Source organism: Amia ocellicauda, chromosome 21 (genome assembly GCF_036373705.1).
Source record: "Amia ocellicauda isolate fAmiCal2 chromosome 21, fAmiCal2.hap1, whole genome shotgun sequence".
NCBI lineage: Eukaryota > Metazoa > Chordata > Actinopteri > Amiiformes > Amiidae > Amia > Amia ocellicauda.
This window is the reverse complement of record NC_089870.1, coordinates 13,019,720-13,044,244: the sequence shown is the minus strand read 5'-3', so window position 1 is coordinate 13,044,244 and position 24,525 is coordinate 13,019,720. Positions and strand designations below refer to the sequence as shown.

The window sequence follows — 24,525 nt, the reverse complement described above, 5'->3', positions numbered from 1 at the left end:
GTGATTGATTGTAACCATTTTAACCTCCAAGAGTCAGTTCAATACAACATGAGCAGTGTGAGCTTCACACACAGCCCTCTAAAACCTCCCGAACCCTCCTGGAGAGGCAGAACGAAGTCGCTCCCTGTGTCCCTCCAGGCCGAGCTGGGGCTCCGAAAACGTGCTTGGTGAAAGCAGTAGAAAAATGTGCAGTGGTTTTACAAGGCCACTAAACTCAAAACATCACAGGGACGTCTCCCACCCTCGTGCAGTTACCCATTTTAATACCCAGTGTAGGGAGGTCTACCCTCTCCATTTATTAAATTTAATCAATCACATCAGATTGGAAGGTTTTAATGCTCTTTATTTTAGACAGCTGTCTAAAAAGCAGATTAGGATTTGGAGTCAAGTCCTTCACTCTGGGTACGCGAGTTAAACCTCTCACTTCTCTGTACAGGGATCCTCACGAGGACTGCTTCTTAAAATGCTCATCGTTCATGGGAAAATTCACTGTTTATTTACCATGACCACGTTTTGGTTTAACAATTTGAGAAACAAAACAAGAGACAGTGAAGAAAGCATGAAGCAGCACCAAAACAATAGCTGACAACGCCTAAGAATGCACACTTTATTGAAGTAAAATGCCTATACAGGCAGAAACAATTATGCTCTTATAACGGGGTCATTGTACAATAATGCTTTAAAATCTTTATTTTCTTGTCTTGTCTTTGCTCTTGGGTTTAATTGTCCATTTTAGAAATCCTGATTTTTCAGAAGATGTCCAGTTTAAGCCATTATAAAGAACAGAACTGAGTTCTCTTTCTCCATATTTAAATGTTTCCCTTCAGAAACAGATTACACATGGGATAATAACGCTTTAAAAAAGAAAAAAAAAACATGTAAAACAAAAAACACTAACTTGCAAAGCTAGGACAGCTGCATTGTAGAGGTTAAGAGGCTACGCCAGCTCTATAGTACAACTCGGATTATTTATTTTAAATATATACACAACAGGGGTAAAAGTGTGTTCCACCCACTGAAGGTAGATGCTTTCTCAAGTACTGTGCATGCATCATTCCTCACCCTGTATGGATTGATATGATTCTGTATTATATACATTGTAAACAACAGGGCTAGAATCATTCTCCAGTCACTCAATGAAAACCTCAGGTTGTCACACTAACTTTCCCATCACTGGTCAAGACAGGCCCCTCGAGGAGGAAGCTGATATTTTTTTAGCAGATTATATAGTATGTATAAAAAAAAAAAAAAAAATTAGATTCACATTACAGCTCTTTTTAAAGAATCATTCATTGATGTATAGAAGTTTGTATAAGGGAAATTAACTACTGATATTCGTAACTGATGACAGTCGGAATTTCTCAAATGTTTTGTGTCATTTGTCAATACCAGCACATTCATCAGCATTTCCCTAGTACTATAATGGATGTAAACCAAGTACAATAAATGTGAAGCACATCAAGTATGCATTACATCTATCTGGCCCAGGTTTACATTGAAGAAAACAAATCTGGTTTAGTAGTCTGTTAGGAGAACTGCTCAGGAACAATATGACATTTTCACATCAGATCTGTAAACAAGCTTTAAAGGATTACTGAAATTATAATAGTATAATTTATCAAATTATAATAATTCAATGCTCTTTGAAAAGAAGGAAGCGCCAGTACCAAAAGTAAAACAAAATTCAGCAACTCAGGAGTCCTGATGATGACATGCCGATATTCTCCTCCGAGGAAAAGTCTCAGTTTGTTCAAAATATCAGAGTGTTTTTGAGGGGTGACCATGAGAATGGCGGAATCACATTTTTTATGTTTGTTACTGTTTAACAGAAATATTCACATAAATTGAGAGATCACCATTCTGAACCTCCTGACCAGAGGGAAGTGATCCAGTGATTCCACATTAGTGTCAGCAACCTGTTCACAATCTAACACACGCGCACACGCAAAAAGCCCTAGATTAAAAAGCACCCCCTGGCAGACCCACCTAAGAGTCCTCCTCAGTGTCCCGCACTTTCTTGTAGATTGGCATGTTAATGCTGTGGAAGGCGGGCACCCAGCGGTTGTCATGCAGCCCCACGTTACAGCCAGGGCTGTCTTTCTGGGAGCCGTGGCAGCACATCCAGTAGCCTGGTCCGTAGGGTAACGCTTGACAGTAGGGCTTGTGGTGCCAGCGGCAGAGGGAGACGTCGCCTCGGCCGTAGCGCTTCTTGCACTGCTTGCAGGGGTCGTCTTTGTATCGAGGGTCACTGACCCAGCGCGAGTCGGCCGGCCGCACGTTGTAGCTTTCGATGATGAACTTGAAGTAGTGGCAGGTGCACTTCAGGGCTGCGAGCGTCTCGGTGGGCAAGAAGCAGAAGATCTTGACCATGATGTGGTGAGGCAGGAAGGCCATGTACTGTTGAGGCTCCAGCAGCTGCTGGATCTTGAAGCGCGCCTCCAGGAAGTCATGAGAAACCAGCTTTCTCATAGGGAAAGGAAAACGCTCCTGACCTGCATACCTCTCTTCCTCCACGGGAGTATTCGGGGTGTCCTCAGCCCTGGTATAGTCCAGGGTGGGATCGGTGGGCTGTGCAGAGGTGCCGTCGTCCTCAGGTTTGGGTGCAGTTTCTTGTGCCGAGTGCGAGACCTGGTCCTTTGCAGGCGACGCTGAAGTCTGTTTGAAAAACAGCATCCCCGGAAGCGGCTCCTCACGGTAGCCAGCGTGGGGCTCGTCCTCCGTCCGCGTCTCCTGCTGCAGCCCGGCTGAGATGCTCAAGTCGGCCTCCTTGAGGGAGGGTGACACTCCAGCACAGGCTGCCTCCTGCTGTCCCAGTCTCGCCAAATCACCAGAGTCCTCGTTGCTCTTAACCCTGCTATCCAAGGTACTGGACTCCTCAGCAATAAATACTCCACACCCATTAGATTCCCTATAGACCACAATAGCAGTTTCAGAAGGAGCCACTTCACAGTGACCCCGTGGGCTAGTGTCTCTGCCTGTGTTCCTCTTAGCAGAACATTCTTCCAGATTGTCCTTTTGAGGTGAGGGTTCATGGTCTGCCTGTTCCTGTGAGGGAAGTGGGGAAGACTCGCCAACTGCCAGCAATACTCTCCCCACATTCCTGCGAAGGCTGTTATTGCGCGACAGCCCGCCCGCCTCCCTCTCGCACTGACGTTTCAGGCACTCGGATTCAAGCTTGGCCACCATGTCCAGCACCCTCACACACTCTCCTTGCATCTCCTCGGGGCTCCTGTGATCTTCAGGAACTACACCGCCTTGCTGCTCCTTTGACAGCACAATGCAGCCCGAGCCTCGCACCAAGCTTGGCTTAGTGCAGTCCATGTGCAGGGCGTTGGCCCTCTGCTCCAGGTAGGCCACCATCTCAACAACAGAGAGTGTTTTCCCTCCCTCCTCCCCTTCCTCCACATTCTCCCCCTCAATGACCACTGTGTAGGACTGCTCCCCCCTGTCACTGCAGGGAAGACACCTTACTGCAGCCACCTTTGTCCCACAGTCCCTTGTCCTAGAGGGCGGATGCTGCTCTGGGGCCTTGGATTTGTCAGGGCCTGCAGATCTTTTTCTGCGTTTGGCGACAGACCCTTCCACTTCCCAGCTACCCTTAATTTTCATGGAGATTGTTCGGCTGCTACTGCTGCTCCCACTGCTCCCAATACTGACACTGCCGCTGCCATTGGAGTTATTGCACTGATGGGCAGCAAAGATGGCAATTTTCTCCTTGGTGTTCCCGGGCTTGATCACTGCCCAGATATCCAGAGGCCCCTCTCCTTCCTCCTCCTGGAGCGTGAGGGAGTCGTCGCTGACCGACGTGGAGGACAGCAGCAGCAAGGACCCGGTCAGCGAGTTCACCACCGACACCTTGCTCTTCTTCCCTCGGCAGCTCGGAGGTTCAGTGTTGATCTTAGGGCCGGGGCTGTTGCAGAAAGTGTTTGTGGATATAACTCCAAAAGGACGTCGATTGGTCGTCCCATTGCTAGGCACCCCCCCCAGAGAGCAGGGCTGACGGCTGGTGCAGGTGTTTGCACATCTGTCTGTCCTCAGTACCCCTGGCTGGCTCGAGTGAAGGCCTCTTAGGTTGTCTTGGCTCGTTTCCAGCTGTAGCTCTTTCTTTTGAAATTTGGGATATGGCTTGACGTGCATAGTTGCAAACCTAAAAAAAAAATAAAAAATAACATTAGGTATGAGAAGAAATTGTATTTATAAAACACCTTTCAAAAGATCTCAAAGCACTGGAAATCACATACAAACATTTACAATAATTTATAACATAATGACAACTTGAATAATGCACTAATTAAAAAGCCTGAATATCAAAATAACTCTTTAGCTTTAAAGTATGACCTTCAACTTTGAATAAAAATGAAATTCAGATGAATCATTTTCTAACCATTTCAGCATCTGAAGCACTCCCACTGCTTTACTGACGTTACTTAGTGAAGTAGTACAATGAAGTCAGCATCTCTTTTCATAAAGTCCTACGTTAATACACCAGAAGACCACACATTTCCTTGCATACATTTATTTTGGGGTTAGATCAACTCAATCGCATGCTAAATAATGATGCCCACGTGAAGTATTGTGCCACAGCACATTAAAGGACCAATATACCCCATCGGGCAGCTCACACTAACTTTCACTACGCTTGTAAATAATTTAAGCCAATTAGCTACACAGGGACCCACAGCAAGTGCTTGAGAACAGCAATAAAAACTATATATGGAAGAGTTACGTCGTCTTTTTCTACACGTTGTCTTGCAGTGCTCAGTACTTGGCATTCAGGGGGTCTGAGATGCCAGGAAAACTTCTCCCTCTGCCAAACACTGCCTTTTGTTCTGGCTGTGTCACCGTTAAGAAAACAATTTATAGGACACTGTAATAATGGTGGAAAAGTTCTCCGCATCCTGCCTTTCTCTGGAACAAGACAAAATATGTTTTTAGCCCAAGTTCACCCTGTCCCGAGGGGGGAGGCTATAGTGCTGCACTTCCCTGTCTCAGTGGCTTTCCCAGAATGCTCAGTGCTTTCATATGGTTTCTTGACAAAAAAAGCATGGAACTATTCTATAAATAGGTTATAATAAATAAGATTAGCAATAAATCAATGGGACGAATGGAGACAAATCATTAGTGTTGTCAGCCTTAGGTTCAACTGTAGGTTTGCAAACCCAGGATATCTTAGTCGAGAAATACTGATTGTGTTATTTATAGTATCATCATAAGTTAAATATTTTATATGATGTTTTATAGCAGTGGCTGTTCAATCAATGTGTATCAGGTGTGCCACAACATACTGTCTGACATGAACTGTTGCTGTCTGACATCACAGTGTAGGAATATAAATAAGCACAACCCCTTTATGTGCATCTTCAGTGTACAGTATGTTTTTTTGTTTTTTTCAATCCATTAACAATGCCACTTTACAAAATATATACATTTAAATAGAGCTTTTAGCACTTTAAAAAAAATACAAACATTACAAATCTAGAAAACAGCAAATAGGGGAAGGTCAACAAGTCCCTAATGTACATGAAAAAAAATAGGGATGATTCACAGCACTGAAACAAAAACATTGCATAAAATAGATTTTTTACAGAATCATCCCTGTCCGTCTCACAGCACCTTGTGAACCTCAAGCCACAATGAGAGAAGTGAGAAGGAACCTAAATCTCAATTAAGTTTTTCTTTTTTAATTATATATATATACACACACACACACACACACACACACACACACACACACACACTTAAAACATGTTAAAACTCCACCAGTTTCAATTTTAAAACCATGAAAAGTCTTTAGGGACGCAATTAAAAATGTAGAGATTTACCAACTCTTCAGAACAAAGTCAAACAGAAGCCTGGTCTCACTCAAGTCCATGAACACAGCATGCCTATTGAAGGGACCCTATTAAACAGACCTAGACAGAAACGCCTCCCACGGACAATTACACACTCTGCCCTTAAACCCCCCCCTCATAGTACACAGGCTTGATAAATGAACACCAGTTGAAACCTCATAATGAAAAATATACCAGTCCTGTGCTGATCTCACCTTCTCCTGCCAGAATGGTAGCTGAGCCACTGAGCTCGAGCACGGTGGGACCATTTTAAAGCCACGGTTACAAAAGTGCTCCGCTGATAAAAACGCCTGGCAGGTCCATATCTAAAGTGAGGCGGGAGAAGCAGCCTTACAGAGAGCGAAAGCCTTCAAAGTGAGAAGTGCATATAAGGCATTCCCCAGTCAGGGGCTGTTGGGGGACAAGAAGGACATGTCAGTGTGACCAAATTTGGGCTGGCATTCTGTGGAGGGGGGCAGGGGGGTGGGGGTGGAGGTTAGGTTTAGGCACATGTGTTTGACTAAGGACCCAATATGAGGGCTTACTCTCACAGGGGAACAGTTTCACCTACAGAATGACCCATCTGGCAGGAGTGTAAAAACACGGTTGCCCTGTGGTTGATTTATATGTGCACCCCCCGCCCTCTCACTGCCAGGACCAATCACAGCAGTGGCCACTGTTCAGCAGGTGCACATCTGAGTTTACGACAGCCTCCAAGACCAGCAGAGCGCACGCGTCTTCCCAACTGCCCTTGAGTTGACGCACGGCTATGAGCAGCTGCCCCTGGTGAGCGACCGCTTCTTCATGTTTACAGCAGGTTTTCAGAGGCTTCTATGGAAACTAGGGTGACGGCTCAATCTGTTAGCCACTATCAAGTTCCTTTCAACAATAATAACGAGCAGAAGTTATATTGACAGCTTTTTATAAAGTATTGCTTTTTTAAGAGATAAATTCACATTATCTCAGAGGCACCAAGGTTCCTGCCTGCCTTCAAAGCCACTACACATTAGTGGAAAACCACTGTTCGAGTTATTCAGTTGAAAATAAAGCCTCTAAGTGGAGGTGGCCAAGCCCAGCATTGTGTAAAAGGTTTTTTTTTTTTTTTTTTTTGGTGCAGGCTGCTGAAAAGTGGGAAGCAAATCTGCCGTTACTGTTGCCATTTTGACAATGAATTTTGATTCACTCTAAACATCAAGAGACAAGCAGGAAGGGTTGCAATGAATTGAGCTTGGAGGAATTCAAGGAGGAAATATTAAATAAAATAAAGTGTGTAAAAATGAAACATGGAATTACAAAGTTCAGGGAAATAAAAATGAATTCTGGGCGGGAGGGGTAAACTCTTGGAAAACTACTGCCATGTTCTTTAGATAATTACACTCCACACTTTATTTCAGCTGCATTTATTGGCTCCTTGATGAATGAAGAAAGAACTAAGGGATCGAGTTATTATCTGAGTGCCTGGGCCTGGTACGCACAGTTTGTGTTTATTCTGCAGAAGTGCAACAGCTACCTGGAGCTATTTCTGTTTCTGAACAAGGAGAGAGGGAACACAGGCACAAAACTATTTGTTTGCCAGAGATCACACCAATAAGGAGTTCTACCTTCTAGTTTAAGGCCTTTTAAGCAATAAAGCCACAATAAAGTACAGATGGTTTGCTGCATTATATTTGGATAAATGTACAGCGTTTCATTCATTAAACCTACAGTAACCACTAAAATATTATTTCTTGTAACCGCTGATCACATATCAGCAGCAACACATTGACATCTTTTGAAGTGAAAATGAGAAACCTTGAAAATGTTGACAACCTTTTAATTTAAAATTAAAAATTCCCAAACACTGTCAAATAGGCCAACGCACAGAAATAATGGGATCATCGTGGCATGTAAGCACAAGGATAATGTTGTAACTTGTAGTCTAGGGCCAAAAAAAAGTACTGATCAGTGCTAAAAAGGCATTCCTGTGAACAGATACATTTACCGACATAGAAGCGCTCACAACAGCCCTGTGTGAATAGATGTCTAAGCAGGAGCTGGGACAAGACAAGGCGAAACTCCTTAGCATTCTTCATCATACATAAACAGCTTGGACAAAAACATCACGTCATACTTTACCAAGAAACATGAAAACGTTTCTATTTTAATTCAATATTAATGCTAATACTAAGTAAAACAATGACATGGAATCAAACAAAAAGTGCAAGTGTAAAGCAAGGCATAAAGCACAATCTTACTCATAAAATGCACCATATTGTACTGCTCAGGTACAACAATGATGCCATACATAAAAATAAAAACAAGATCAGTTTGTTTATTAAGGGGGGAGAAAAAAAAGGTCTGAAAGCAGACAGTTCTTGTGCCTCCTCCTACAGCCTGGCTCTGGCCCTGCATTAGCTGTGTCTGGACTTGCCTCCACAGAGTCACCCCAGTTTTCTATGTAACATCATGTCAAAGCATGCAGCAGTCTTTAATAGTGCACAAACACCTCAAACTGTGTAAACTGTAAGCTGCCCTGGATAAGGGCATCTGCTAAGAAGAAGAATAAAAAAATACACAAACCTATTTTTGCACAACATTCTCTTTCCCCGACTAAATCTAACTACCCCCCCCCCCCCCCAAAGGAATAACATGCGCACTATGCACAAAAGAGGGGATAAATGAAAGGCCTCTTTAGCTTGTCATTGCTTTTCTTCCCCCTCCAACAACACTGGAATTAATTATGAATCCAGTAATCCCGCTCCTCATGCAACTCCAGCATACAGCAATTTTGCTCTTCGATTCCAAGGGTAAGTTTTGTAGTATATTAGTAATAAAATGTTCATGTTTTTAATGACGTTAGTTTGTTACTGCCAATTTAAGACATTTTAAATACCAGGAGAAAATATTTAAGCATTTCCAATCCCTTCAAGTACAACCCATTCGATGCTTGTCCAGGAGCTCTTCAGACTGCACTGATCAAATGGATTTGTTTACCAATATGTTGCAATCTATACCATTTGCCAGTGATATGATAAACTACACTTTTGTAACCAGCAACTGCTCACATCCCTGAAAAGGCCCTTGATTCACCAGATGCACTTACAGTCTCCAACATGAGACCTTCTTGGAAACCTCAGAGGTTTAGGACCAATCCTGCTTTTTAACAGATGCGTGTAAACAATCGAAGTTTAATTTCATACATCTTCAAAAGTAACGCATATGGTACCATAGTTACCATGGATTATTTATTTTCAGTGTTAATATGGTTAAGAATTTATTAATACAATATTTCATTCACAGAACACTACCAGTTTTTTAACCAACATGGTCAGTGATTTTCTTGCAATTTTTTGATTGAATTTTGCATAATGAGAAATTAGTATATATATACACACACACATATATAGAGGGGGATTAGAATAATGATGTCTGTGGCAGCTCAGGTGAGCTGGGTGACACGGGGGCGTTGGTCACTCACCGCCGGGCAGGGTGCTGTGTGGGGGGAGCTGCAGGGTTCCGTGGTTCCCTGTAGGGGGCAGCTCTGCAGAAACTCATTATATATTCACATTTCCTCAAGGCACCGGGCTCCTCCTCCCGTACGATGGCTGCACAGGGCCCCAAGCCAGATGCAGGGAACAACTTCTTCAGTACCGTCCCACACTGCAGAGGAACACAGACACATTAACACCAGAATGTCAAATGACAACATTCAGCAACAGGACAACAACAATAGCATCATAACTGAGGTGATCCTCAAGGCACTACTTTCAAGTTCCAAAACAAATATAGGGACTAGAACTAGATCCTTTGTAAATTAAAAGGAAATACAAAATAAACTTATGACTTTTTATCCTCTAAAGATTTAAATGTTTTGTAACTAGCTTATTATAGCTTGTTATTGGAGGAGCACAGACATAAGCAGTCCATGTCAACTGATAAAATATACCACACTGAGTAGATGTTTCACTATGACATTTATACATATAATACATTTGCAGCAAATACATTCCATTGGCTTTCTAATTTAATTAACACTTGTCCATGCTATATATATTTGCAAAAACATTTACTTAAGGTAGTTTCAGGGGATGCCATTCAGGCAGTGTAGCAAGGCAGCCAAAGCAAACGTTAGTTTTATTTTCCCATCAGAGTTGTCCACACTGCTGTATGGGATGGAATACTCAAATACTGGATGTTTCCTCATAATATGAGCAATTGCCTAATTCTCTATTTGTGTTTTTACACAACGTTCATAGTTGGGGTTACATAGCAAAGGTTGGTACACACAGTTCTTGACAAGCAAACGTAATTCCATACAGCAACAATACACAGACAAAAAGCACAATGCTCACATATTCCTCTTAAGCACCCCCTTGTATAGAAACCCTACCCAACAAGCTACAGGTGCGTAGCTTTTTTTAGCATTATCCTGATGAGTGACTAGCCTGCGCAGGAGCCAGATGCATTGTGGGACACATCTTTCAGGTGTCCACCAAACTACATGTTACAATTTATAGACCCCATATCCCCATTGGATATGGGCTTCTGAAAACGTGTGCCCCGATGTACCATCCTTTTGGTACTGTACCAAGCACCTTATCACAGCAGCTATCACAAGCTCTTCTGAAGTTCCATAAACAACTCTTTCACAGAACAAAAACAAAAAACTATTGGACAGAGACAACAAAAACATCTATAGAAAAGTTTGGGTGCCTTGTTGATTTACACTCACCTAAAGGATTATTAGGAACACCATACTAATACTGTGTTTGACCCCCTTTCGCCTTCAGAACTGCCTTAATTCTACGTGGCATTGATTCAACAAGGTGCTGAAAGCATTCTTTAGAAATGTTGGCCCATATTGATAGGATAGCATCTTGCAGTTGATGGAGATTTGTGGGATGCACATCCAGGGCACGAAGCTCCCGTTCCACCACATCCCAAAGATGCTCTATTGGGTTGAGATCTGGTGACTGTGGGGGCCAGTTTAGTACAGTGAACTCATTGTCATGTTCAAGAAACCAATTTGAAATGATTCGACCTTTGTGACATGGTGCATTATCCTGCTGGAAGTAGCCATCAGAGGATGGGTACATGGTGGTCATAAAGGGATGGACATGGTCAGAAACAATGCTCAGGTAGGCCGTGGCATTTAAACGATGCCCAATTGGCACTAAGGGGCCTAAAGTGTGCCAAGAAAACATCCCCCACACCATTACACCACCACCACCAGCCTGCAGTGGTAACAAGGCATGATGGATCCATGTTCTCATTCTGTTTACGCCAAATTCTGACTCTACCATCTGAATGTCTCAACAGAAATCGAGACTCATCAGACCAGGCAACATTTTTCCAGTCTTCAACTGTCCAATTTTGGTGAGCTTGTGCAAATTGTAGCCTCTTTTTCCTATTTGTAGTGGAGATGAGTGGTACCCGGTGGGGTCTTCTGCTGTTGTAGCCCATCCGCCTCAAGGTTGTACGTGTTGTGGCTTCACAAATGCTTTGCTGCATACCTCGGTTGTAACGAGTGGTTATTTCAGTCAAAGTTGCTCTTCTATCAGCTTGAATCAGTCGGCCCATTCTCCTCTGACCTCTAGCATCAACAAGGCATTTTCGCCCACAGGACTGCCGCATACTGGATGTTTTTCCCTTTTCACACCATTCTTTGTAAACCCTAGAAATGGTTGTGCGTGAAAATCCCAGTAACTGAGCAGATTGTGAAATACTCAGACCAGCCCGTCTGGCACCAACAACCATGCCACGCTCAAAATTGCTAAAATCACCTTTCTTTCCCATTCAGACATTCAGTTTGGAGTTCAGGAGATTGTCTTGACCAGGACCACACCCCTAAATGCATCGAAGCAACTGCCATGTGATTGGTTGGTTAGATAATTGCATTAATGAGAAATTGAACAGGTGTTCCTAATAATCCTTTAGGTGAGTGTATTTAATCATATTAAAATGGTTGATACACTATAAAACATCAGTTTTACAGATAAAGGTAACTGGTTGGTGTGTTTTCCAAAGCTCTTGCATATTAACAAAACAAAACAAAACAAAAAGGCAATAAATTAAGCAATGCGACAGCAAATACATATTCTAAAAGGAAAAACCGGGGGCCAGTCATGAGAAAAACAAATTGATCAGGTTACACAATACAACCAAAAACAAACATGAAAACAAGCAGCCTTCAGAAAACACTGAAATGAGGATCAGTCATTTTCTCGCCCTCTCTCAGTCTCTCGTCTCTTTCGCTCTCCCTCTCTCGGGAGAACAAGGCACTAGTTTGTTTTCAAAGCAGCATGTCAGCCATGAAGACAAGATAAGCCTCAACAAAAGCAGCTTTAGGAACCGTGGCCAAAAAAATACGAAAAGGTTACTTTCCGTCCACCCTTCCCTCACAAAAAACACATTCACTGTATCGGATGCAATGCAAACACTCAGACTGTGTGACCCAGCAGAAAGGATGCTCCGGCAGGGAAGAGGCTATGGGAGTACAAAAGAATGAAAAGAGGGATAATTGCTGTTTTTTTTTCCCCCCCACTGGCATCAGAGACTGCCTAATGCGGCCCTGTGCCCAGTCTGCTTTGGAGTGACATGGTCTCCTCAGAGCTGTGGCTGGGTGCAGAAGGTAAGTCTGGCTGCTTTTATTTACCAAAGAGTTACAGCTGCTCAAGATCCATGACACAGCCTTCTATTCTGCAACAGTTAGCCTACTTACGCCGTGCTCATTCTAGTCCAGAGGAGTTTACCCCATAGATCCTCCAGAACAAAAGCTCTGGTGTTCAAGCCTCTGCCTGGGGTGACAGTACTTGCACTTGTGACTGAACTGCACGCCTATTCTGCACACCGTAAAACCGGTTCGACAAACACCTTTGGCCGATCACCTAAACAGCTGCTGCTCCACAGGCAAGCAGCCTCTGCTCGTCTGCTGACACACACAGGCACGCCTGCAGGAAAATAAAGAAAAAAGAACAGGCCAACCAGCCAATGGGCAGTGAGTGCCTTCACATGCCTATATAAGGCTGAGATAATCAATAGTTTTGGTATGCTGCCGAAACGTCTTCCCAGGATGTTGATTATAAGTTAGTAACTCCTCCCACTACTCCTTATACAAAAAGACAAAGCCAGCCGAGTGGAGACTGAAGCCTGTGACTCAGCAATGGCAGCATGCAAACACCCTGACAGAATCCAGAATCCAATGCGCACACGGAGACGCACAAAGGTACACAATGGCTCTGCTGCCACCACCTCCGCTCTGTCATGCCTCTGCATCGATCCTGCAGTCCACTTTTCAATGTTCCTTTGCTCTCGCCACAAGGTTTCGCAAATGCTTTGGCATTGGAAGTCGATTTCTGGACATGCAGAAGATTATGTAACGCAGGCAGCAGCGAGTTCCTACATGGCATAGCACTGTCTTAACAGGCCATCTAGTAGAAAGCAGGTGCCAATGAAAAACAATGGTCTCACAGGAGAGTCCTACAGCTGTTACAAAACATTGCAACACATTATGAAAAATAAGAGCTTTGAAAACAACCCTGCTTTTACATGTTGGCATTTTTCCCATTTTTCATAAACACCAAAAACCACATGGATTTCAACTCCTAGAGGCTTCTGACATGTAAGGCCAATAAATTAAAAGTACAATATTTTGTAACAGGAGGATGTGAACATTTTTCTTGGCTTAGTAAAATTCTGAAGAACTGAGTGTTAACCTGTAGTGCTCCATAGGATAATTTATTTTATTTAAACTTGTTACAACACCGAAGGAGACAAGTTCTCACAATTACTCAGACAAGAACGGTCAAACAAAATAAACAAGTATGAACCTATAAAATGAACACTTACTATTTTGGACTACCGATCTGGGGGAAAGTTTCAACTTCTTTTAGCCCTTGAGTGTCAACGAATTAAATCAGTTACAGGTTATGCCATAAGTTTGAACATATCCATCTTCTAAACAAAATTCACAACACTAACTATGAGAACTGAATGCTGTGCTCAGTGTCCTGTGCATGACAAATGTAGTTAAAAAAGCCAAGTCGTGCAAAACTCAGGCCCCTACTCATAGTAGTGTATTCTGCCATGTGACCTGTATGTGCCTGATTTTCAAAGGAAAGCTATTCTCATTCGCAGGATAAAAAAAATCAACCAACCAACATCTCAAGAACTGCTGTTCAGGATGTGTTTGGTTTGGCTGAACTTTAGCATGCTTATGTTTAGAACAACACCATGAATTAAAATTCAGGTTAACCACCTTCATTATGCTCAAACACAGTAATTTTTTTCCTTTCACTGTCCTGTCTACAGAAAAAGTAGCTTAGAAAAGGAGTGGGATATGAATGTTTTTTGCTATACAACTACTTAAACATGGAGAAGTACAATTCAGCTTCTCATTGCCTCTGAAAAAGAAAATGCTGCTGCAGAAAATAAGTATATTTGTTATACTTCAGTACCGTCCACTTCCTTTAGATACAAGTCAATCAGGGAGCACACCGCACTGAAGAAATAAAGGTTAATTTCTCCATTTACAGGCACTGTAAACAGACTGTCACTGACCGACTTATCTGAGGAACTGCACCATTACTTCACATGGAAACACAGACTAAACATCAGTAACCAAGACTGCAGGGAACAAAGGGGATATGAAGAAAGAATAACCCAAAGAGACACTGCACTCCAAACTGCAACCACACCTATTATTTTTACCACACGCTTTCAAGACCTACCACTAATCCTGCCCTCAATATTTTAGAGATTTTTTTTTCTACTTCAAAATATTTCCTTCCAGTATAGTGCATTGATAAAATAATGTATACAAATTGAATAAACACCAAGCTACCAGGTTTTTAAGGTTCATAATGCTTGGCTTATATTTTTCATACAAGCTAACTCAAATTTTTGACTGTCAATATTATTCATTCGGTTTCAGTAAGCTGGGAGAGGCTGGGTTTGTTCCGTCTGTGGTTTCCTGACAATACCTTAAACAAGTGAAGCTACCCAGATTTCAGTCACCTGTCTAGTTTTAAAGGAAACCCCTGTAGTTCACAGGGCTTGATACACCAAGGTATCAGACTAGATTTTGCCCAGACATGTGGCCCGACTTTCTGCAGAAGTTGTCCACCAGCTCCAGCTCCAGCTCTGCCGCCTGTACTTTTGAGTTTGCAAGTCACTGCCTGCTTTTAAGATGTTGTGGTGTCATTTCAATTAATCCCCAACATCACAGGAAGAAACTGAAAACAGGAAATGTTCTTTGTGTGTTTGATGTATCTTGTGCTTCCCTGCCATTCTGTGCAAAACTCACAGTTCTTGTAATATGAGAGATGAGTAAACCTACAGTCTCTGAACACAGGTCTGTTTGACTGCCAGTGTGGCCTGTTAGTTATGTTCTGTGAGATCAATGTTCTTACTGCTGAACCAAATGTGAACAAATTCCAAAGCTTTCCAAAAAGGCTTTAAATATGATGCATTATACTGAAGAGAGCAGACTTGACTGTTCATTCTGTAGCAATGTATTAAGTTTGTAGAACAGAGGCTTATCCATAGCAATGTACACCTACAGCACAGCATCATATTTAGTTTCAAAGAACTATTGCAGCATACATACATAGTTTTGTTTTATAGACGGGACAGTTAGGAATTACTGCCAACTACCTAACCTCTAACAAAAATCGTACATTACTTTCACCAATATAGCTCATCAGAACACTACAGTGCCAGTGTTTCTAAATCTATAAAATACAATAGCCTCATCTAAATCCATGCAATGAAACTGGAGCAACCAATTATTCCCACAACTCTTGCTTGTCTGACTGCGTGTAGAATTATTAAGCTGAGCAAACAAAATTGGTGACGAAAAAGCAAGCTCAATCAAATGCACCACCAGCTCTGCCACACGGTCCTTTTCCGATCCCCAATCCCAATGCGGAGCGAGGTCCGCAGAAGGGCAGAGCTGTGACACTGCAGTGAAACTGTGAAGCCTTCACACACCCATTCCTAAATATCTATTCCATCTGTTCTGACACACCCTGACTGTTCACAAATGTTCAAGTTTCATTAAGACCCACTGGAAAAATATCTTAATTTGACTACCTTAGTGGGGCTCACGCAGAGAGAAGAATTTAACATCTACATAATAAGCCACTTTTCAAGAACTCACAGGAGACAGTGATCGGTCTCGGTCTTGATCTGGTGTGTGTGGCTGTGTACTGAGCACTTGGCTAATAAAGCGTGTACTGACAGGCAGCCAGGAATAGCAGCAGCACAAGACCGGTGTTCAGCCCAGGCGGCTGGGAAAGGGAACACAAACACTGCCTCTACACACAATACTGAGGATCAAAACCTCTGAAGACGTAAACCTGTTGAATTATGCCAAACAAAAACATAGATATATACACACACACAAGAAAAAAAACAGGTTAAACCTAAACACACCTTGTGCATACAGAAGTCATTATTTCCAGCTGTATTTCTTTTCAGGGGACTTCACTATGTTCTTTCATTATTTCTATATAATAGTCTCTATTCACAGCTTCAATTCAGAACTGAATACAGAACAGAGACTGGATATACTGTCCTGCCTAAAATTACAACGTCTGTTTGTTGTTAAAAGCCCTAGCTGACATGAGTTTAATATGAACACATTTTTCTGTTTCTCAAATTTGTTTTAATTTCTGAAACTGTGGATGAATCATCATAACCTTTTCATTCCAGAAAAGGGTGTTAAAAAGTTCTCACCTGTAGACTGTTTTGAGCCATTCCAGAGCTCGCTACTTAATTACATGGAAATTAAAAGTTCAATGAAAAGCCCTACACTTTTATCTGTCATTTATTTACAATAACACCTCTAAAGTTCTTTTTAGTTACACACCCAGGATCAAAGTACATGTGACACACTCTCCTTGGTGCTATCTTTAGTTTACTGTGAGAAGGGAAAAACAGTTTGCCTGTAGCCTACATGCCTGAAAGACTGGAAAAGAAACAACCAGACAAGGGCGGCTACAGTGCCTGAGGACTGATTTATTTGTTTGTTTGTCTGTCTGTTTTAAATAGCATGTGAGGACAAACCAGGTCTAAAACATTTTGTCCAATCTGGTGTTAAAACCACAGTATTATAATACAAAACTAAAACGTATGAATAAAACATGATTGCTAATACAATAAAACAAAGCAATGTGGTAAACAGATTTCACAATACTAATTCTGTGCTTCACGGGGGGAATATCAATGCTAACGGGGCTATGGAGTCACTGCCTAGCATTTGCCGCATTCCCCGCACCTGCCACAATCCAAAAACACACCGTCATTGGCTACCACAGTCTCAAAGTGTCACTGATAGACAAACTTTTCAAATGCAATAGAAAGTTTAAGAACACTCACCACAATTATATATAGTTAAGCATCAACTTCTGGTGTCAAGGTTGGAAATTGCTGAAAGCTGAAAACAATATACAAACCTACAAATACCAGGATTTATTTTGTTATTATTACGGCAAATTACATTCTATAAGATCTGTTACAGCAGTCTGTAAATGTTTTTTTCTTGCGAGCACAGACAGTTAGCGACCTCATGCAAGTGTTGAGATCACACCCTTTTTTTTTTTTTCTTTTTTGAACTCATCTGCAGCTGAAAAATAACATCATTCAAAACCGATTCCACAGACAACCTCATCAATCATCCACGGTTAAGAAAGCATCTCATTTTTCATAACTATGCTTGTGTAAAACTAAGCTGGACCATTACGTTTCATGGCCTTAAAAAAAAAAAAAAAAAAGTACCTTCTAAGAGCCAAAACAACACGCCAACTGGGTGGATACTGCACCTCAATGAGATTTAGCCTGCCTGCAGGGTACTGGAAAATCTGATGAGCAAACAAACAACTCACAACATATAATGCCTTTATTCCTTTGGGGAAATGAAACACTACAAGTGAAAGCCTGCCATCACTGGACCCATAACCCATGTGCTCTGTGGATGACAGGTAATGGAGAAATTGTCATTTCCAGAGAACTCGGCCAAAAAGGAAGCCATGAAAATTCACTTTCCTTTTTCTATTCAGACGCTCACATACACACACACACACAAACGATATAAAGACATCCTGTAATCTCTTCCAAAGTGATGACTTAAGTGGGGCTTGACTCATTTATATTCCATCGTGTTTTAAAAGATTAATCTTTTTCGGCTGTTCAGCTATGAAATAAAAGCAATGAAATACAGACGTTTTTTATTTTTAGGAGTGGTTTCTTGAGCGCCTTTCAGTGCAACTAAGACTTTACAGAGAAGTATGTTCCAGAAAAGAAATAAACTCCCACCTCCTCTTTCCTCTCAATAACAAGAGTATCCCTTTTAAAATAAATGATTTACTCCTAGCCTCACTATACATGTGCTTGGGTTTGGGCAAGAGTCCAGTCTTTACAAAGCTGGATTCTTGATGTTAAAGACATTTGGGTATAAGCATGCCGTCGTAATCAGAGGAAAGATGATCCTGCCTGCCTGCACTGTCCCCACCTGGGGAGATCAGTGTCAAACAAGGTGTCCATAGTTTCCAGGTGTGCACATTGACCTGCTGTCCATCTCAGCTAAGTTTGAAGATCAAGCCCTTGTTTCTGCAACACATCTTCCATGCCACATTACATTAAATAAAATGGTAAAACAAAAAAAACTGCAAAGGTCATGGTGTTTACTGCAGCTCAGCCCAAGAGCTCCTCTGGAAGTACTATAATGTTCTGAACCTCAGAAGAAGAGAGTTCAGTGTGTTATGTTAAAGTGGTTGCCAAGACAGTCTTCACATCATATATAATTTGCATAGGATCACTGATGTATTTATAAAAGCATCTTTTGTGAGAATACTTGCTTAAAACTCTTCACCGACTAGCGGCTAACTACACAGTAGGTGAGGTGTGTAAAGTACAGTAATCTAATTTATAATACCATGTTGTCAGACTGTTAGTCACCAAAAATGAAATGACCAAAACAGTTACAAAAGATAATTTAATAAAATAGTCTAGGCCAATTTGCAAAGCATGCAATCCAGTTAACAACAACCACCAGAAAGCTGCAGCAGTAAGCAGATGTTTGGTTTTTCAAAACAGCTGTTGTCGAGAGGCAGTTTGACACGGTCACCAATATAATTAGCAGTTTACACAACGAAAGACATCGGACTCGGTTATCTGACAGAGCACAGATGTGAAAGGTAAATGAAATGGGTCAAGTTAAAACAAGCAGGCAGGACCGCCAGTTCCTCCTGTACAATCTCGAACAGCCTTAACTCGCCTCCCACTCCCAAGAAAAAAACATGTATAAAAAAAACTATGCATTTCAATGTTCCATCTTTATGATATATTCTGAAAAAATATACATTAAAGTCAGAGGCAATGCAGAAGTTCATTCATTATTTCTACAAAAGAAAAACAAAACTATGCACACAAACAAATGTCCTGAATGGTAACCTCAAAACCCCTTAATTAAATCCAGGGACATTTTCTGCTGCAATGTGCTTGGCAAAAACTTCAAGTGAAAATCAATATTATTTAGGCTATTGTTTTCTTATGTAACAAACTGGCACTATAGATACAGCTACAGCAGACATAATATCCTGTAATTAAATACATTTTGAGCATAAACCCTAAGTAACTTTCTACTATTGTTTGCACCTGGTATATACAATCTTCAAACTAATACTGATAACACCCCTGAGCACGACTGAAATCAAGGCGAGGGTGTTTAACTGTGTCATTAAATGCTCTGGGGGGGGGAAACACTCACTGTGAAGGTACCACGTACTACATCATACTCACTGTCACTTAATTCAACTAGAGATGTAATGAAACATACCCGGTAGTACTCCATTTAAAACTAACTTAAGACAGCTAGCACTTATTTATGCAACATAATAACACTTTCACAGAGACTATATTTATAGCCATAACTCCACATTTCAGGGCTGTGCTTCAATTTCAGACATGATACTATAGTCTACCTACTGTACCTCCACCCAAAACCACTCCAAGCTAAGGCCTCGCTTGTGTCTCCTGTGGATCGGAAATCACATTGAAAAACCAACAGCAAACGCATGCATATGTACAGGCAACCCTTACAAAAAATGCATGCATGAAATTAATGAAAAATAGCGAACACCATGGCATTATTTCAGTTCAGAAAAACGGCGCTTCAACTGCGCCCCCTTACCTTGACGAATACAGAACTTATGGGGGTCTGACGCCTTTCTAACACGCAGTCGGGTCGATTAAGAGAGGACTGCCACCACACGGGACTTAAAGAGGAAATTGTATTACAATTTTAAAGCACCGAAACAGCAAATAACAGACTGGACAGCACTGCATACCAAACCCCCGGAGAAAGCTGACCTGCGCAAAAACTCGCAAACAGAAATCGCTCAGCCGAAACCAGCACCGCGCTTCCGCCCTCTGCCAGGCCGCCGTCCTGCCGCTGCCGCCGCGGTGGTCGCTGCCGTTGGTGTCGGTGTTGTGGTGTTTAAATGGGCATTCAAACGCGAAGCGGAGGAGCCATTGATGACTGATTTGCGTGCCGTTTTCAGCTTACGCTCCCCTTCAGACGAGTAAAGACTCTGTACTCCCGATATCGCGAAGGGGGCGACGTTTCACCCGTGCGATATAGTGCGTGACGTCCTGACGTCTTGGTTCGGCGTGGGGGGGGCGCGCACGTAATGGAGACACGAGCGCGCGCATGCCAGGCTGCGGTGTGCTTGGCAGTGTAGGTGTGCCAGCCTGAGACCAATGTGGAAGTTATTATAGAAAGAAACTATTCTGCAGTTGTTGCATAATGGTAATGATTTTTTTTATTTTTTAAACAAGGCAATATAACTTTATGACTGTGACTAATGTAGTGATGCGTAAGCACAGACACAGATGCTGATGCATGGGGAGGCATGACAGCACAGATAATGCGCGCTGCTAAAGCATGGTGAAGTCATACATTTTGCAACTGCAAGCTGACCCGAGACTGGTAAATATTAAACCCACTCTTACGAAAGAGAAGTGCAATTAAGCACACTATGGGTAAGTAAGTATACCATAAGCACACTCTTAAGTACGCGTAAGAATAATGATAGTGTACCAAACTGTACTTATTTGTCATAAAAGCATTATCTCTGTTCAGCTGGACTGCAAAGTACTCCATGTGTGACTAATGCGGTTGAGAATTTTATTATTGTGTTTAAAACGGAAAAACATCCACTTCCAGATTGGCTATCTGATTCAAGATTAGAGAGAGTTTCCTTTATATACGGTTTTATGACATTCCTTTCACAGTAGGGATTTCACTGGCTCCCTGAGGTCAAGCAATGTCATTTTGAAACAGTTGTTGATCCTGTAGAATACTACATATTTATAGACTCAATTATATGACAAATAATGCATGCGTATATATTCACACACGCACATTTTCCTGTATTTGTATTTATTTATTTAAGATGCATTGGTTGATTCAACTCTGACCGACACTATCATCACCAGAACAAAAATACAACAGCTCTTGTTCAGATCAGATGTGCTATATACATTTACACCAGTGGAATAAATACATATATATTTTTTTAAAGATTTAAAAAAATATGGCTGACATATAAATAGGTGCAATCCAGACTATTCCCTGGAGGAGTGCACTGAATTGTTCTGGCAGTATTATTTGTCAGACCTTTGTAAATGAACAGTGGAGCGCTGTGCCCTTTTTCTAGGCATTGCGTGCATTAGGCATTGTACAGTGCTATTTAAATAATTGATCTCTGTGGTCTCCAGTTTCTCTCCAGACTAAGTTGCACAATTTCCATCATTAAAAATACATGTCTGCCTGCACATTTCTTTGCGGAGCATCTTCTTGGATGAAAAGCAATTCAGTATCTGAAAACAGCCTGTTTGTTTCGGTAGCTGAGGAGGAATTTGATCCTAGTGTCTTTCTACTTTCAATCTACCCTTATTCTTTATCAGGGAAATATATACCTCAGTGAGATGAATTGATATTAGGTAGGTATTTTACAGCCTGTGAGCTACCTGTCCTTTATCCCATACTCTGTTGATCAGTGGGGAAATGTGCCCTGCTATTTTGCCATATAACCCCCAGCTTTGGAAAACTTGTTTACATCCTGACCAGGATTTAGACTGCTGTCAATTTTAAGTGAAAAATATCTTATGTTTTCATTTGAACAATTAATGATGTTATATAAATAATAATACTTTATTATTATTTTATTTTGAAGTTAAAGACAAGCAATTCTTCTGTTTTTTCATTAGCTTAAAAATATGACAAATGACATTAGAACCTCTGTTGTACAAAAGGTATAGACGGTGATATCCCTGTCAATTAGTCAATAGCGGTATAATAAATCATATATTACAGATACAGTACATATTCAATTACAAATTATATATATAACCCCCAAGTAGAGCTATTAATAAATCATAAATAACAGATAGAGTACATATTCAATTCAGTAGCTAAAGAAACCCCGGTCACTTACTGTCTCTTTCAATTTAGATCGAATAATTCTTAATGTCTTACAATGATTCCAAAACAGCCTTTTATTAAATCCTACAGTTACTCATGGTAAGCAGACTTCCTACAGAAAACTACCATACCCAGAATGCATCATTCTGTCTGTGTGTTTACATGTGGTGCAGACTTTAGTCTCTCTGTGCAGAATAAGTACCATTTAGCCAATGAATGCTCAGATTTTCCGCAGATTCAATCCATGACTATAGTCTGCACCCAACATGCTGACAGAGTGATGCATTCTGGGTATATTCGTTTTCTGTATGAAGTCTGCTTAGAGACATGTAGTTGGAGTTATTGCTAAAATGGGGTGAGGTTAAAGAGTTCAAAAACAGACTACAACTCCCGTGGATAACTGTAGGATTTAATAAAAATAATTTTGAATTGTACCTGGTGATGATGTGTTGATGATGGATTGTTGGTGATGAATTGTGGTAGACACGCTGGGTTTGAACATATATACACTCACCTAAAGGATTATTAGGAACACCTGTTCAATTTCTCATTAATGCAATTATCTAACCAACCAATCACATGGCAGTTGCTTCAATGCATTTAGGGGTGTGGTCCTGGTCAAGACAATCTCCTGAACTCCAAACTGAATGTCTGAATGGGAAAGAAAGGTGATTTTAGCAATTTTGAGCGTGGCATGGTTGTTGGTGCCAGACGGGCCGGTCTGAGTATTTCACAATCTGCTCAGTTACTGGGATTTTCACGCACAACCATTTCTAGGGTTTACAAAGAATGGTGTGAAAAGGGAAAAACATCCAGTATGCGGCAGTTCTGTGGGCGAAAATGCCTTGTTGATGCTAGAGGTCAGAGGAGAATGGGCCGACTGATTCAAGCTGATAGAAGAGCAACTTTGACTGAAATAACCACTCGTTACAACCGAGGTATGCAGCAAAGCATTTGTGAAGCCACAACACGTACAACCTTGAGGCGGATGGGCTACAACAGCAGAAGACCCTACCGGGTACCACTCATCTCCACTACAAATAGGAAAAAGAGGCTACAATTTGCACAAGCTCACCAAAATTGGACAGTTGAAGCCTGGAAAAATGTTGCCTGGTCTGATGAGTCTCGATTTCTGGTGAGACATTCAGATGGTAGAGTCAGAATTTGGCGTAAACAGAATGAGAACATGGATCCATCATGCCTTGTTACCACTGTGCAGGCTGCTGGTGGTGGTGTAATGGTGTGGGGGATGTTTTCTTGGCACACTTTAGGCCCCTTAGTTCCAATTGGGCATCGTTTAAATGCCACGGCCTACCTGAGCATTGTTTCTGACCATGTCCATCCCTTTATGACCACCATGTACCCATCCTCTGATGGCTACTTCCAGCAGGATAATGCACCATGTCACAAAGGACGAATCATTTCAAATTGGTTTCTTGAACATGACAATGAGTTCACTGTACTAAACTGGCCCCCACAGTCACCAGATCTCAACCCAATAGAGCATCTTTGGGATGTGGTGGAACGGGAGCTTCGTGCCCTGGATGTGCATCCCACAAATCTCCATCAACTGCAAGATGCTATCCTATCAATATGGGCCAACATTTCTAAAGAATGCTTTCAGCACCTTGTTGAATCAATGCCACGCAGAATTAAGGCAGTTCTGAAGGCGAAAGGGGGTCAAACACAGTATTAGTATGGTGTTCCTAATAATCCTTTAGGTGAGTGTATAACATGGCTCCTTTATGGTTTTTGGTGAGATCATGTCTAGCTGGACCCACATATCAAGTCTGGCAAGCTGGAGAGTTTGGGGCTGTTGTGTGTCCCTCAGTAAAAGCACAATGGACTGCTCCACAGGTGGTCTACACAGGAGGAAGTGGCCAATATTAGAGCGGCTCAGGGCTGGCTTGATGTTTATAGTCAATACCTGCGGCAGGCAGGAAACCACTGCAACTCTTTTAATGCCTCCCTTTCATGTGTCTCCACGCCTTACTTCCAAGGGAGACAAAATGCAGGTGTGTGTTGATCGTGTGGGCCTTCCTATGAAGATCTGGAGTGTGCAGGGTGAGCATTATACCTTCTCTCAGAAAATGTATGGCTGTAGAACACCCCCCATACCCTGTTTCAATGCTTAAAACAGTGAGTGACTAAAGATGTGGTTTTTGTGGTCTGAGGCCCAATCATCCAGCCCTCTGTGATGGAAAACAGTGAAAAGGAGGGAAGCCCTTC

General features: G+C 41.8%; 1 protein-coding gene across 2 annotated transcripts; it reads right to left on the bottom strand.

Annotated features, from left to right (window-relative positions):
- Window positions 1–579: 579 nt before the first annotated feature.
- Window positions 580–20,467, bottom strand: fbxo34 (F-box protein 34). Of its 2 annotated transcripts, none has more exons than XM_066694760.1 (3): window positions 20,181–20,467; window positions 9,289–9,470; window positions 580–4,147 (listed from the first exon to the last, which is right to left on the bottom strand). In XM_066694760.1, the coding sequence occupies exons 2-3, from the start codon at window positions 9,363–9,365 to the stop codon at window positions 1,987–1,989; spliced, it is 2,238 nt and encodes a 745-aa protein (XP_066550857.1). In that variant the 5' UTR covers window positions 9,366–9,470; window positions 20,181–20,467; the 3' UTR covers window positions 580–1,986. The 2 variants fall into 2 exon arrangements, with proteins under 2 accessions (XP_066550857.1, XP_066550858.1); XM_066694761.1 differs by lacking the exon at window positions 20,181–20,467 and adding an exon at window positions 20,002–20,142.
- Window positions 20,468–24,525: the final 4,058 nt, after the last annotated feature.

Excerpts from the sequence above, each read along its gene's own strand:
- fbxo34 (XM_066694760.1), bottom strand. The coding sequence starts at position 9,365 with ATGAGTTTCTGCAGAGCTGCCCCCTACAGGGAACCACGGAACCCTGCA. Across the intron at positions 4,148-9,288 it reads ACACAGCACCCTGCCCGGCG|GTTTGCAACTATGCACGTCA; the intron begins GTGAGTGACCAA and ends TTTTTTTTTTAG.